The sequence below is a fragment of the Pararge aegeria genome, chromosome 24, assembly GCF_905163445.1.
Source record: "Pararge aegeria chromosome 24, ilParAegt1.1, whole genome shotgun sequence".
Classification (NCBI taxonomy): domain Eukaryota; kingdom Metazoa; phylum Arthropoda; class Insecta; order Lepidoptera; family Nymphalidae; genus Pararge; species Pararge aegeria.
In genome coordinates this window covers 2,762,281-2,777,144 of record NC_053203.1, presented here as the reverse complement: position 1 = coordinate 2,777,144, position 14,864 = coordinate 2,762,281, and the positions used below count along the sequence as shown (strand labels likewise).

The following is a 14,864-nucleotide window of genomic DNA, read 5'->3' as shown; positions in this document are numbered from 1 at the left end:
CGACAGCCCTCTTTGCAGAGCATGCATGGAGAAGAATGAAACACCTACGCACGTGATGCTGGAGTGCACGGGCGTGACAGAGCAACGCGAGATCTACCTGGGATCACCAGCCACTATCCCAGAAATCCTCAGCAACCTGGGCGGCATGCTGGGATTCTGGAACGAGCTTGGATGGCTGGAGTAGCGAGCAACATTGGGAATTCACGTACAACAAGCGAAGCGCTTACGTGCGGAAACTGCCCAGAAGAAGAAGAAGAAGAAGGGTTTCAATTTACCATAAGGTAGGTCATCTACTTGGTGCGTCAATTAATACTTAGGTACTATAAAAGAAAAAAAAACATTTTATATAGTAAATAGTTAGACGTAACAGGAATAACTTACCAGATCTTGTTCAGAAATGAAGGCGTCGTCCTCGAGCCGGGCGACCAGTTTGTTGCCGCTGTCATCTAGTTCCGGGTCGCACATCGCGCCCTGGCCGGAGCTGCGGCGTCGGTAGCCGCCCACTCCCACCACGGGTTGGCTGGCCTACAATAAAACAAACTTGTAAGACGCTGAGTATACCACAATGTGGTTTAAACAACAAAACATCATCATCAACAAATTATCCGCCCACTAGGACACGGTTCTCCTCTCAGTGAGAAGAGTTCAGGCCGCAGTCCACCACGCTCGCCAACTGCAGATCGGTAGACTTCACAAGCGCTGAAGAAAAATTGCGCTCAGAAATATTGTGAATAATGACAATATTGTCATGAAATGTTAAACCTTTAATTATTGTATACTAGCTGTTCTCCGCGACTTCGTCTGCGTTTGATTTTGTTTTTTGATGTGGCATTAAATTTAGTTGTAGATCTAAAAAAATAAAGTATACAGTATCGCTAAGCCTTAAATGAGGCGTTTGCTGCTGTCCACTGAGGAGTACCACTTATTCCCTCTCCCAAAGGAACCGAGCTTAATGTCGGGATAAAAAGTATCCTATATTACTTCTAACACTTCCAAGCATATGTGTACAAAGTTTCATGAGAATCGGTTAAGTGGTTTTTGCGTGAAAGCGTAACAAACAAACTTACATTCAGATTTATCATATTAGAAGGGAAGTAGGGATGTCATGAACATATACAACAACTGAAGGTTTATGTTTGTATATGTTGTTTATAAAAAAGTGGGTAAGAATTTGGCTTCCCTTTCGGAGGGAGAGATCGGCACTCACTTCTCACTTTTCGGAGCTAAGTGCGTTTTTAATTTAAGCGATTATATATGACTTGCTTTGACGGTGAATGGACATCGTGGGTAAAACCTGCATGCCAGAGTTCCAACCAGAAGTCCATGATTCCGCAATGGGCCAGCGTGGTGGACTAAGGCCTTCTCACTGAGAGGAGACCAAGGCCCTATAGTCGGCCGGGCTGGAAAGTTTGTTGGGATGGACGCGCAAATTTCAGAAACCAGAGGTCGAGGAAAAAACCATCTGCGCTGGACAGTCCATTTATCCAGGAAGACTATAGGCTACATTACATTACATTACACTACCTACGACCAATAGGCGCGGATCATCAATGAAAAATATGACAAAAACGGGAAAAAAATATTCTTTAGCGTTGAGTGCGGCACGTAAGCGGTTAAAGTTATGCCAAAATTATGTATGACGGAGTTGTTCCCCTTTAGAAGTTCTAAAAAGAAGTTCACCGAAGCATATCTCTCTCTTAAAAGGTTGACTCATACGCGGACAAAGTTACGGGGGACCGCTAGTGTTAAATAAGCTGCGGAGCCTTGTACGAAAAAATTATAAGAGGGCACTCACATTTTTTACATACTAGACTGAAGTGCAAAAAACACACGAGAAACCGCAAATGTAATGATTTATTTGTAATCGTTTTAACGGTTCTTGAATATTCAAGCCGTTTGGTGCTGGTAATCCACGATATTTTTTTTGATATATTTTTTTTATAGATAAGTACTATGATTTGCTGTAATGCTTTTTAGAGGGTCATTAGTTATTTGAAATACCACAAGCTTGATTTAAAATGTGTGTTAAGGCCATCGGTTCCGGTCAAATGGCGAATTCTTAGTTATAACATATTTCAAGGGACTAATACAACTGAACCCTTAGTGCAAGATTTGCTCAATCGCAATTGGGGAGTCGTTTTCTATTATTGAAACACTTGAACATCAGATTAAAACGGATCTTACTGGTATTGATTTAAAGCTGAAATTTGCCTGCAATTCTTTAGGGCCTTTAAGCAGAACATTTGTAAAATAAAAATAAGGAGTACGAGATTTGCGACTCTAAAACCAGTAAAATAAGGCCCATTTCACCTTTACTGTATAGATATGCGAAAACAACTGCTCGATTGCGAGCGAGCAAATCTTGCACTGAGGCCACTGGACGTTAAATACATTTGTTCAAATATCAGAAGTGGGATAAACTGTCTAGTTAATTTTTTTACGAACCAAGAAATTGCAGCCATTCAAGTGGTGGTAATGAAGTCTGCTTAAAGTTTACAAATCGGATATCACCTAGGGATATCGTAGATTGATTTTATACCAATTGTTTTAGGAGGATACTGTTTTTTATAATCTTCCATATTACCAATATATTTACCCGAAAGGAAACATATAATTCCGACAGGTAGTGATTTAAGGTACTCTTTTTTATAAACAATATTAGTAGCTTTAACAGCGGTGTGTTCAAAGTCCAATCAGGGTCTCCTGAGGATGCGCCGATGTGGGCGTAAGGCCGTGCTTAGTTTGCATAATGATGTGCGTAAAACGTGCTACACGTTCCCGGCGAAACTACACGAAACTTGCCCAATACGGTGATGCTGTATGTTCTCCTATGTTCGTCTCATACTGTATGAATAGAAGGCGAATATACACGAGTATTTGCCTTCTAACCATTCCATGTACCCGTACACAAAGTGTTCTCGAATAGTTTCGTCAAATGTTGGGCATAAGCGAAACTATCTGGATATACCAATTATGGAAATAAAAAATAAGAGGATTGATGAGTACGTTCAAGATGCACAAAAGCGTCTTTTAATCACTGGTTCTTTCATGGGTAACCAAATAGTTATAATATGCTGCAGCGAATGCTACGGTTACAGCAGCGGCAGATATTCTTGTGATGTCTATCTCATACGAGCTTGTTTGAAACTGAGCCGACCGTGAATGTGCGCTGTAGGGAACTACTCACGTGTGATCGATCTAGCCAATGCTCGTATTTCGATAAAAGTTTTGCCTCTCGGCAAATTCTACAATTGTGGATGACGGCTTTTTGGTTGCGTGTTGAAAAACAGTACATTGCCCGCATGTTGAAACATGATTTTTGTTTCTGGTTTAACATAGCGAAGTGAACTTGTTGTCATCGTCTGAAAGTTTCCCCGTTAGTAACGTACACGAACGAATCACATTCTCTCACACATTAAAAAGTAAAACTGCCTTATACGGCTATGCTACCTTAGCAGGCGAGAAAGAGACGTGTATATGTCAATCGCATTTAAGAAAGACTTTTTCTAACAAGTGTGATAAAATTAAGAAACTACCAAACCAAAACTACTAAAACCATAATTTCTAGACGCGAGTGTATTTATGTTATTCTCTTAAAAATAAGAAAACAAATTTTACACTCAAATTTTAGAAAAATATTGTTAACATTACAACTTTAAACTCCAATTTCTATATCTACAATATTGTCATATTGCAGCTTTCTAGTACAAAAGAGTCACTGAGCTAACCCGCAGACGGAAATACGGACATGGCGAAACTATAAAGGTGCCTCGGTGATTACGAATCCCTTAAACAAAGGTGAGAAAAGCCAGCCTCAATCATCACACAATGTGGGTAGTCAAGATGGCTGCTACTCGTCGGATGGTATACTCACAACGCTGGTGGTGAGCGAGTTGAGCATGTCGAAGGTGTTGCTCTGCTGGGTGTGTATGATGGCCAGCGCGTTGTACGGCCGCTGGCCCAGCACCGGAGTTTTCATCACACCCACCTCACCTCCCATCACCACCTGCGGAAATACACCGGTTACAGCTCTCGAACAACACATTTACTTACCTTAAAAACACTATTTATTTATTTTAATTCACGACATTCGGCGGATCTCGGATTCGATTCCCGGCAGGGAATCTGCAATTTATAATTTCTGAATTTTCTCTGGTCTGGTGGGAGTCTTCTGCCGTGGCTAGGTACCACCCTACCGAAAATCAAGTCAAGTCAAAAATATCTTAATTCAAGTACATGAGAAGTACGCGGTAGTGAGATAATAGCGTTAACCATATTAGTAAACGTTCGAAAAAGACGGGCCGCCAAGCGATGTCGTGTAGAAACCGATTTGGGATATGAGTTTAATATAACTGCCTTACCCCCCTGGCGGGTTATCCCGTCACCATCTTAGATCGCATCCTGCCTTACAAGCAGGTTAGATTGCCGTCAAGGGCTAACTTGTAGTGGAAAAAGCCTGGGAAATTTGTAGATTGTTGGTTATAATGTAATGAAAAAATGGTAATGTAGATTAATCCTCAGTATAGGGGCGCCATAGAAAATATAAACTTCATTATCCCTGCGTTGACGTTGACGTGAAGAAGTGTCAATTGCGCGGTTATTTAAATAGCACCTCAATATAACGTTTTCGCGATAACATTTGTAGATAATTTTCAATTATCTATATTAGGGCTTAAATGGTACGCCCCCACCTACGTAAATATATCGGTTAAAGCTTTCGAACAAAATTAAACTTGTAAACTGGTGTAGGTGGAGCTAGCGAACGTTCGGAATAGTGACATTTACATTCCTTTTCAGTGTTATATAATAAGATAGAAAATAAGAAATTAATAAAAATAAAAACAAAGTATTTATGCTTGCACTTTAGAATCATTTGATATACGGAACAACAGCCTTAAACTCTGTGATACTAGATCGTTGATGCTAATGCACTGAATTTCAATACATATAACGTTTCTGCGATAATATTTGTAGAGAATTTCCAATAATCCAAAACTAGGTCTTGAATATCGGACTCTTTTTCAATGCCCGAATTTGGTTCTATATATATATTTATACCCCGGACCCGGATAAAGTACGCATAATAATTGTACCAAAACAAGAATCAAAAAAAGGGAAGCAAATTCTCCATTAGACCTGGCTACCTGCAAAAATCTTGATTTACGTTAATCGATATTTGTCTATTATCTATGCCAAGGGTAGTGTTTTATTACTAGCAGAGTATAATAACTTACATAATAATATTATACTCGCGTACCATGAAAGTTAATAAATCTTGTTGTTATCGGTCCCCATATACTTATCAGAGAGCGAGGTCTTTCACTTCCCCAGTTTATAGCCAATAAAATGTTAAAAGTAGGTGCAAAAAGTGATAAAGAAGGTATAGTATAGCTGTAACTTTTCCATGCAAATTGTAAACCATCCTAGATAGTGGTGCCGAATCTCACGACTAATTTAAATTGAGATGTCTCTGTGTGAATAATAGAGCTATCCTTTTCTAAGGGGATAAAGTGCGAACAGGACAACAAACTTTTTATACAACGTGTAACAGAATTATGAAATAATGTTGAACTGTGCATAAGAATTTATCATGAAGGAACACCCTGTAAAAAAATTTTATCAAAAGAAGCAAATTTTATTTTTTCATACAAACGAATTCGAAACATTCTTAGTGTTTACTTGTGACAGCCCTATTGAAGATAAAATACCGAAACGCGCATAGTACCTACGCTACTACTTATAAAGAAACAGAAGTAACATGATTTTAATTTTGCATCTGATATCTTTCAGTAAAAACTATGGCAGTGATTTACTCAAAAACCAGGTTATTTAGGTTTTCGGTTTCACAGATAAGCCTCAGAGACTAATGTCTCCAAAGCTTGTGAAGTATTATTTCGGTTTTCATTAACACGTTGTATATCAATTTATTTCGGTTAAGAAATTTGTATACAGCAGAATCGACAACATTACAGAGAACTTGGACTAGATTTCATCCTCAGAACTTTTATGTTAAACTGCTGGGGAGAAGAAACATATCACCATCACTAAAACTGCATTTTCAACCGCAGATCACGAGAGTTCGAGAAACGGTTTTTGTATCGAGAAATTCTCGGTACCAGCCAGAAGTTTTAAAATTGGACGTCGGAGAGCACGTTAAGCTGTCAAGACCTGTGCCTTTTTATAAATTCATTGATAAACCAAACGGATGGCCTACTTGCTGATAAGTGGAAAACCAGCGCCTAGTAAGAGAGAGTACGGGAGCTATGGCGATGTGCTTGACCGTAACAATACGTAGATCTTCCTCCGAGCGGATGATCGTGCTCGGGAGCCGAGGACCGACCATTCATCTTTTGAAAGTTGTACATATTGTCATTATTTGTGAATCGCAAGCGCGATGCAGGATGTTTGTGGCGCCATCTAGTTAGACAATGCGGAGACCGCCACACAGAGTAACAAATCGCAGCGCATGCAAGGAAGACATCCTACAAAATGCCGCCCTGTGCCCGTCAAGTCAAAAATATCTTTATTCAAGTAGGCCCTCATTGGTGGCCCTTTTGATGCGTACATCAACCTCATATGCCTGTAATCAAACCGGCAACCACAGCACTGCAACAATGCTGCTTAGCGGCAGTAATAAGCATGGCGAATAATAACATACCTTGAAGGTTTTTTCCTTGCCATGCACGGTCTTCTCTTTGGCTGGTAAGACGGTGGAGTCGAGGTGATGCGCCGGCTGCGAGATCTGGTGGCCGTGGCCGTGCAGGCCTGATGTCATCTGCGAACCGGAAAAGCATGAGTTATAACCTAATAATAATTTCAGCATCTTAGATAGATAGATAGATATAAATCTTAATTGCCCATACAGAAAAAAACACAAATTAACATAAAAAAAGGTAAATAAGTAGACATGCGCAAAGGCGGCCTTATCGCTTGAAGCGATCTCCTCCAGACAACCTTTGGTTGATGAAGCATTTTGGTACGGAAAACGGGATAGTGCAAAATTCAATTTAAAAAGAAATAATTGATATACACTACATGTACTTAACATACTCCGCTGGCAGTCCTTATATAAATGTTCTAAATTAGATAGTATAAGTACAATAAGGGCAATATATTACTTAGTTAAGAAAACATTATAAATAGAAAATAAGAAATTAGGATTAAGGAAAATTGTATTTAACTCTATTATATTTAGCCAGTAAGGTAATTAATTGTAAGGAATGTAAATAAAACTTTATTATTATTATTATACATGTACTTAACATACTTATAATACATATTATAAATCATATATATATATATATATATGTATACATATTAGATCATATTAACCCATTACCGGCCGATTATAGAGAACGAGTATCCTCTCAGAATCCATACTAATCCATACTATACTAATATTATAAATGTCAATGTAAGTTTTTTTGTCACGCTTTCATGCAAAAACTACTTAACCGATCCTCATGAAACTTTGTACACATATTCTTGGAAGTGCTACAAGTAATATAGGATATTTTATATCCCGACATTAAGCTCGGTTCCTTTGGGAGAGGGGATGAGTGTTTGACGATTTTACACCATAATTCCGACAATTTATAACCGATTGAAATAATTATTTTTGGACTATAGAGGTAATATGTGTTTAATTTTGCCCAAACTTTGGTTGTAGATAGAGGACAGAACTCCTCAGCGGACACCAGCAAACCCCTCATTTAAGGAATAGCGATACTGAATACTTAAATTTTTTTTAGATCTACAACTAAATTTATGCCACATCAAAAAACAAAATCAAAAGCAGACGAAATCGCGGCTAACAAGTAGTATACAATAAAAACCCCCGCCTGTGACCCCGCTTTTCACTAGAAAACTAATACCTTAAAATTTCCTAACGTATTTATAACGAGAAAAAAGACACGGCGCGGCGTAAGTAATATCATAAAAACCAAAGAATAACATTTGTTTATTGACTATATTGCTACATTAGCTTATTTAGTTTTTTAAACAATAAATTATATATGTTAAGGAACCTCCTAGTAAGCATTAAAATACCTGTGACAGGAAGCCTCATGGCACCCTTTTCTTTTTTTTTTTGACTTGACTGCAATCTCCCTTGGCGGTAAGTAATGATGCAGTCTAAGATGGTAGCGGGCTAACCTGTTATTAAGTATGGATATCATAGCCCTAATCAGTTTCCACGCGACATCGCACCGGAACACGAAATCGTCTAGCGGCACGTCTTTGTCGGTAGGTTGGCAACTAGCGACGGCCGAAGCCACCAGACCAGACCAGAGGAAATACAGAAATTATAAATTCCCAAATTGCCCCTGCCGGGAATCGAAACCGGGACCTCCTGTTTAAATTCACAGCGCTCACCATTGCGACAGGAAACCTTGGCGTGCACTTATGCATATACGCACAAAAGCATTGCCTACCCTGAAATTTATATGTAATTCGTATAAGAGGAGGATTTTAGCCGTTTTATGCAATTCTTCATCTGTGTGCATACCCTGGTAAGAAAACCAGTCACTGAGAGGTCGTCAGTTGTTTCTAGGAGAGACTAGGTACTTAGAGCGTACACCCACCACGCCGCTCCAATCAGCGTGCTATTATATTGGTACACACGGGGCCAACATCTGAAGCGCAATTCTGTAGTTAAATTGAGAGCAATTTATGGCAAATATCGAATATCCTGTTTACAACTATTCTCCGCGACATTCGAGGTCGCAGTCGACATGATTCCGCTCGGGATTAAATTCGCTCGCGGCAGGAACTATGCTGACAGGACTCAATTGTCGAAATCCAATTTTGAAGACCTCCGGCGCAGTGCTTAGCGCCGTGTCTTAAATGTAAGAGGTTTCAGGTACGATTTGCGGCAGGCGCAACTTGGGAATTTATAATTTCTGATGGCAGGGACATTTTGTGAATAAATGATTGATATTATCATCATATATATATTACTAGCTGTTGCCCGCGACTTCGTCTGCGTTTGATTTTGTTTTTAAAGTATTCAGTATCGTTAAGCCTTAAATGAGTATAGTAGTATATATATGTATCACATGTGACTGTCAATTAATTAAAGACAAATAATTTGCAATAAAATAAAATTGCGACTATAATTAAAGATCTAAGCTATCCTATTTCTTAAGTTGGAGCAGACTGCTCACGGTGTGCCAATTTAATTTAAAATCGGTTAAGTAGTTTAGGAGTCCATCGCGGACAAACATCGTGACAGGAGATTTATATATATTAAGATTACCATCGCTGCTGGCGGTGCCGAACGGGCGCACCAAGCTACTGAAGTAGGCGCCACTGACGCGCGCACTCCGTACCCTCAATGTGATAGCCGAGAAGACGGATTTATTTTGTTGCACTCTGAGTGAACTCACAAATATAGCGATTTGGATTTTATCATATACACTATCTTAATATATATAAATCTCCTGTCACGATGTTTGCCCGCGATGGACTCCTAAACTACTTAACCGATTTTAAATTAAATTGGCTCACCGTGAGCAGTCTGGTCCAACTTAAGAGATAGCATAGCTTAGATCTTTAATTATAGTCGCAATTTAATTTTATTGCAAATTATTTGTCTATAATTAATCGACAGTCACATGTTATATATATATATATACTACTATGGCTATGATATAATATGAGGCTTAGCGATACTGAATACATTAAAAACAAAATCAAACGCAGACGAAGTAGCGGGCAACAGCTAGTAGTTACATATATTATTAAAATTTACATAACATGCTACATTGTCGTATTAGGATAACTTTTTCCTGTAATGACAAAAATGTAAGATGGGAATAAATAACGGGAACAGCGTGTGAGACAGTTTTGATTTAAGCTATCCATATAGCTGTTATTTTATCTGGTCCCTCATAGCAGGGAAACGCATGTTATCTTTAGCAATGTGAAGCCATGACAGACACAATAGTTATGGTTAAGCTTCTTTCTTACTTTCCTGTAGGATATATCGATAAAACTTTTTGAGGAATTGGTGAAGAGAAATCTAAGCTACTTTATAAAAAAGTATGCATAGAAGAAGTTCTTGTTTTTAAACAAAAAGTCATAACGTTGACATATAAATTAGTGTCCTATCTTTTTCCATATTTATCAAAAATTAAAAAATTACAAATGACAGTTTTTCTTTCTTTTCACGGATTATAATAAATTTAAAAAGCTTAGTTGTGAATTATTGCTCTCACCAAGTTGCTTTACTATCTATTATAATTTTAAATGACTGTCACATGGTGATAACAAAAAAGAACACCCGGCTGTTGTGGGACCTTCTTAGATCAGGGCGCGTTTGGAACCGTCGTAGCTATAATTTAAAGTTTACCGCCATCACCTCACTACCATTCCTCATGTAACGTACATCATAAATACTATCAATTTGACTTTGACGTTGAAATATTAAATACGTACCCACGATCCATCCAATGACCAGTTACGAACATTTTCTAAAGTAAATATTTGAAGCACCCACACAGAAGTATTAAAAAAAAGTTCAGGAAATATCAACCACAGCACATTCACAGCAGTTCATTGACGGTAAACATTAGTTTACCGTCAATGAACTCAAAAATTTAAAATGGGGGAAGGAAGAAAGCGCGCGAAATATCAACAGTTGCCGACTTCCCATAGGTATCAATCCGTGAAGTTGGTAGATAAATAAAACCATGTGATGCTTGGTTCTTTCCGTTCAGAAACGTGTTGCAAAAAATCGCGAGAAAATTATAAATATTCTTTCTAAGTTACAAAATATTATATTTTAAGCAACTATTAACTAAACCTAAAGTAATATTAAAACGGATTCTAATTTAGCACAGACTTTATCCGAACTGATACACAAAAACAAAAAAAAAAGCGCGCGAAATAGCAATCCTAAATCGAGGAGCGTTAATGTGACACTGGTTCATACTTCATTCATAACAACGAGCGATAAAGGAGCACAAAATGCAGTGCGTAAGGCATCCGACACACTTTGCAGGAAAACGCCTTTTTTTGAGCTTAATAAAAAAATCATCATCATCATATCAAAATGATGAAGGGGTTAAGGCCGTAGTCTAGTACCCTGGTCCAGTGTGGATTGGTCCACACACCATTTAGGAACATTATGGACAACTATCAGGTATGCAGGTTTCGTCACGATGTTTTATTCACCGTTGCAGTAAGTGATATTCTAATTGCTTAAGACGCACCTCACTTAATAAAGTTGGAAGGTTTTGGGACTGGTACTTCCCCCCCTCCCCCTCCTCTATGGGTTTAATATACTGCAGTTATATTAAACCCATAGAGCCCCTGATTAGGGGAATGAATTTCTACAAGGCAACGTACCGGCAAGTCTTTGTCGGGTCGTAAATAACGAAGGCGAAAGCCTCCCATTAACCAGATCAGCGAAATAATAAAATCCCAAATATTCCCCGCCGGGAATCGAATTCGGTACCTACCAGTAATAAAACCACTGTCCCTGTAAGATCGTTAAATTTCCAAACACAAAAACAGAATTCGACTGTATTATTATCTAAGTTATACTAAGCAAATGTCAACTGCTCACCGCCTTTTACAAAATATAACTTTTCCCGATACAGGTATGTAAACTCTGATCCTCTGTCCATGCTAGCCGTGCTGCAGGGCTGGCACGGGAAGGAGATAATTATCTCCCCGGGGAAAGGATATAAATTTATCTTATCCCACAGCTTTATCAACTCTCAGAGCACTGGCGCACAAGTGGAAATAATATCCAAATAATATATGTGTGTCATAAAACGGGGGTAAACTTCCATATTTCAATGATTTAGCTGGTGGGCACGTTAATTATATCCCATGTCAGGGGATATAATCGAGGGATCTAATTTCTATCTCCCGCCCGTGCTAGCCCTGCTGGTGTGGGTATAATAAAAGTGTCTTCATTCAAGTGTGCGTGAACGAGGCGGTCTAGCGGCGCACGAAAATTTTCGCGACGTTCCACTGCAGCCTAATAGTTGAGACGGTGCATTATGGCTGACGGAGTGTATGACGGCATCTCTACGAGTGTAGTCGGAAAGGACTCTGATAAGGCGTCAGAACTATCGCCTATCGCTCGTGATGTAACGGCATTCCGCGCCGCTTCGTAATATTACGTGGTGCTGGCGTAATTAGGATTTATCTCGGCTATGAATAGACGAGTACAAATAGGCGATAACAATTTGGGGCACTTTTCGACTTTGGGGAAATGAGAAGGACATTATACAAAACTAGCTGTAGCCACAACATCGGCTTGCGGCCCTTGTTGTGCAATAAAAATCACTGAACATATGAAAGCAAATACCACTCACCTCATTCACTGTCTATTTTGTCTTGTCCTAACAATTAATTCGTTCGATGTTTGAGCGAGCGCTCGTTCGGAAAAGTACTACCGCCATGCTCATTTCTGCCGATAAGTAGCATTGTTGCAACGCTGTTCTACGAGTGTAGTCGCAAAGGACTCTGATAAGGCATCGGCTATGAATAGACGAATACGTATACGCCATAACTGTTTAGAAAGGACATTTTACTTTAGTAGCTTTGGTTTGTGGCCCTTGTGCAATAAACCGTACGGAACATATAAAAGAGAATACCACTTACTCCCTCACTCACTGCTATCTTGTCTTGTCTAACAAATTAATTTATTCGATGTTTAGAACTCGTTCGGAGAAGTACTGCTATCAAGCTTATTTCTGCCGCTAAGCAGCATTGTCGCAATGCTGTGTTCCGGTCGGAAGGGCGTGGTTGCCGGCGACGTGAGGGCTTAAGATCTACGCCCAAGTTTCATGGGCACAGGACGGCATGTTTCAGGACATGTTCCTTGCATGCCCTGCGCACTGTTGCTCTGTTTATAGACTATGATTTTCCAATTACCATGAGATGGGCCATCTGCTTAGTCCGCTAATTATTAAGAAAATATGTATTTTCCGCAAGTAAAATTCCTATCCAGTTTCCAGGATGCAAGGTTTCTCCAATTGGCGAAATTTCGTCGGGTGCAGAGCGGAACATAGGTTACAAACAAACAGACACACTTTCGCATATATCATATTAGTATGGATAGTGCAAATTCTGTTGTATACAGATCCTTATCTAAACCACAGAATGAATAATAGCACTTAACACTACCAGATTCGCATCATGGCAGTGTTAATAAAATAGCTACTTTAACAGCGGGGCGATAAGATCAAATTCGCTCGCAGTAGCTTTACATTAACCTACGTAACATTCGTGTGTGCTAAATTGAAACTAAACACTATACCAATTGGATTATAGAGCGCTAAACTAACCTGCTTACGGACATACTGTCAACGCGTGAACATCTGTAGATTTGGCTTGTATGGGACGCTGCTGGCACCATTAACGAAGCGCGCTAATTGTTACTTGCCAACTAAGCGGTAAAAACAGAATTAATATTTTGCACCTAGTACCTTCCCAGAAATTGCTACATAATACAAAATCCTGCATTCTCACAAGTATATTTTCGGTTCATAAAAAGCAAACGCACTGTCATACAACCTCATATGCATAAGCTGTGTTCAAAACTGATGCTTTGAACACAGCTTACGTATATGAGGATCGTAGCGCTGCTTAGAACGAAACCGATCGGTCGATCAACCCAGTCAACGCTTATAAAGAACTACCGCTAATAAACCGGTTACTGGATTACGCGCCCTCGTAGTGTTCTCAAATATCTAAATAACTAAATAAATCAGATAACTTGTGGTGATTTCCATTAAATCCTAATAAATCGAGAAATACCAAGAAGTATCAACAAACAAACATGGCTGTGGTACTTTATAGTTTTTCCTAGAACACTCGTATCTCAGGTAAATAGCGTTATATACCTGTTTAATACCTATTTCTCAACCTACGTGACCGAAGGCTACGATCGGCTAGAAGTTTTCCTAAAATAGTACAATTACTCACTTACTTGTCTTACGGATTTTTTTCGACAAGTCATTTATAAAAGCGTGTTTGCTATCACGTGAACTATTTTTTACTAAAGAACGGCAATTTTTTTATATAGATCAGCGCCGTTATATGACCACAGTCACACCTGATTGCTAAGAAATCTATTCACTCTTCATTTGAGGTATCCCAAATTATAAATATTCTTATGTTTTTTTTATTTCTCCACAAGTCTAAAGTATCGGGCTACCCAGTTAGGGTTAAGTCAAATCCATATCCCTGTCTATAAGCGACATCGTACCGGAATGCTAAATCGCTTAGCGGCATGTCTCTGTCAGCATGGTCGTAACCAACCTCACACCAGACCAGAGACAATTCAAAAATTATAAATCAAAGTGCTCCTGGATCGCTGGGATCCAACGAGGTACCTCAATATATAAAACTGAAACGCTCACTTCGCGTCACGAAACTATCGGGGAAGACATAAGGATATTCCAGATCTTTACTATATTTTTATAAATATATTCACAATATATTTATAACAATATAGTATTTGTAAGACAACATATTAGTCTTTATAAACAAAAAGTGGACATAAACAGTCGACTTACAAGAAATGGTCATAAATTAGTGTCATCTGCATATCGTCTGCGTAAGGTACAGGGATCATTTGTGGGATTGAGTATACGCTTTTATAATATGATTCCTAAGGTGATTTTGGACCTGCCAATGCACAAGTTTAAAGAATTTGTTAAAACACATTTATTACAGCGAGGTTTCTAGACAATTGATGAATTTTTTAATGACAAGGTTGCTTGGAAGCATCCAGCTCCGCTTTCAGCTCTCACAAGATAGAAAAATGAATGTTAAAATGCAAAATGTAAATTGTTGATGTTGGAAAAGAGCAACTGCTGAGTTTCTTGCCGGCTTTTTCTCGG

General features: G+C 38.9%; 1 protein-coding gene across 5 annotated transcripts in view; it reads right to left on the bottom strand.

The window, feature by feature from the left end:
• The window catches only part of LOC120634507, a 68,450-nt gene that overhangs the window by 43,001 nt on the left and 10,585 nt on the right, over positions 1–14,864 (bottom strand). For all 5 annotated transcript variants that reach the window (XM_039905175.1, XM_039905176.1, XM_039905178.1 and 2 more), the window contains exons 3-5: positions 6,659–6,775; positions 3,875–4,006; positions 382–525 (exon numbers count right to left, since the gene is read on the bottom strand). In XM_039905175.1, coding sequence (XP_039761109.1) covers positions 382–525; positions 3,875–4,006; positions 6,659–6,775 — 393 coding nt within the window. The remainder of the gene's footprint in view (positions 1–381; positions 526–3,874; positions 4,007–6,658; positions 6,776–14,864) is intronic.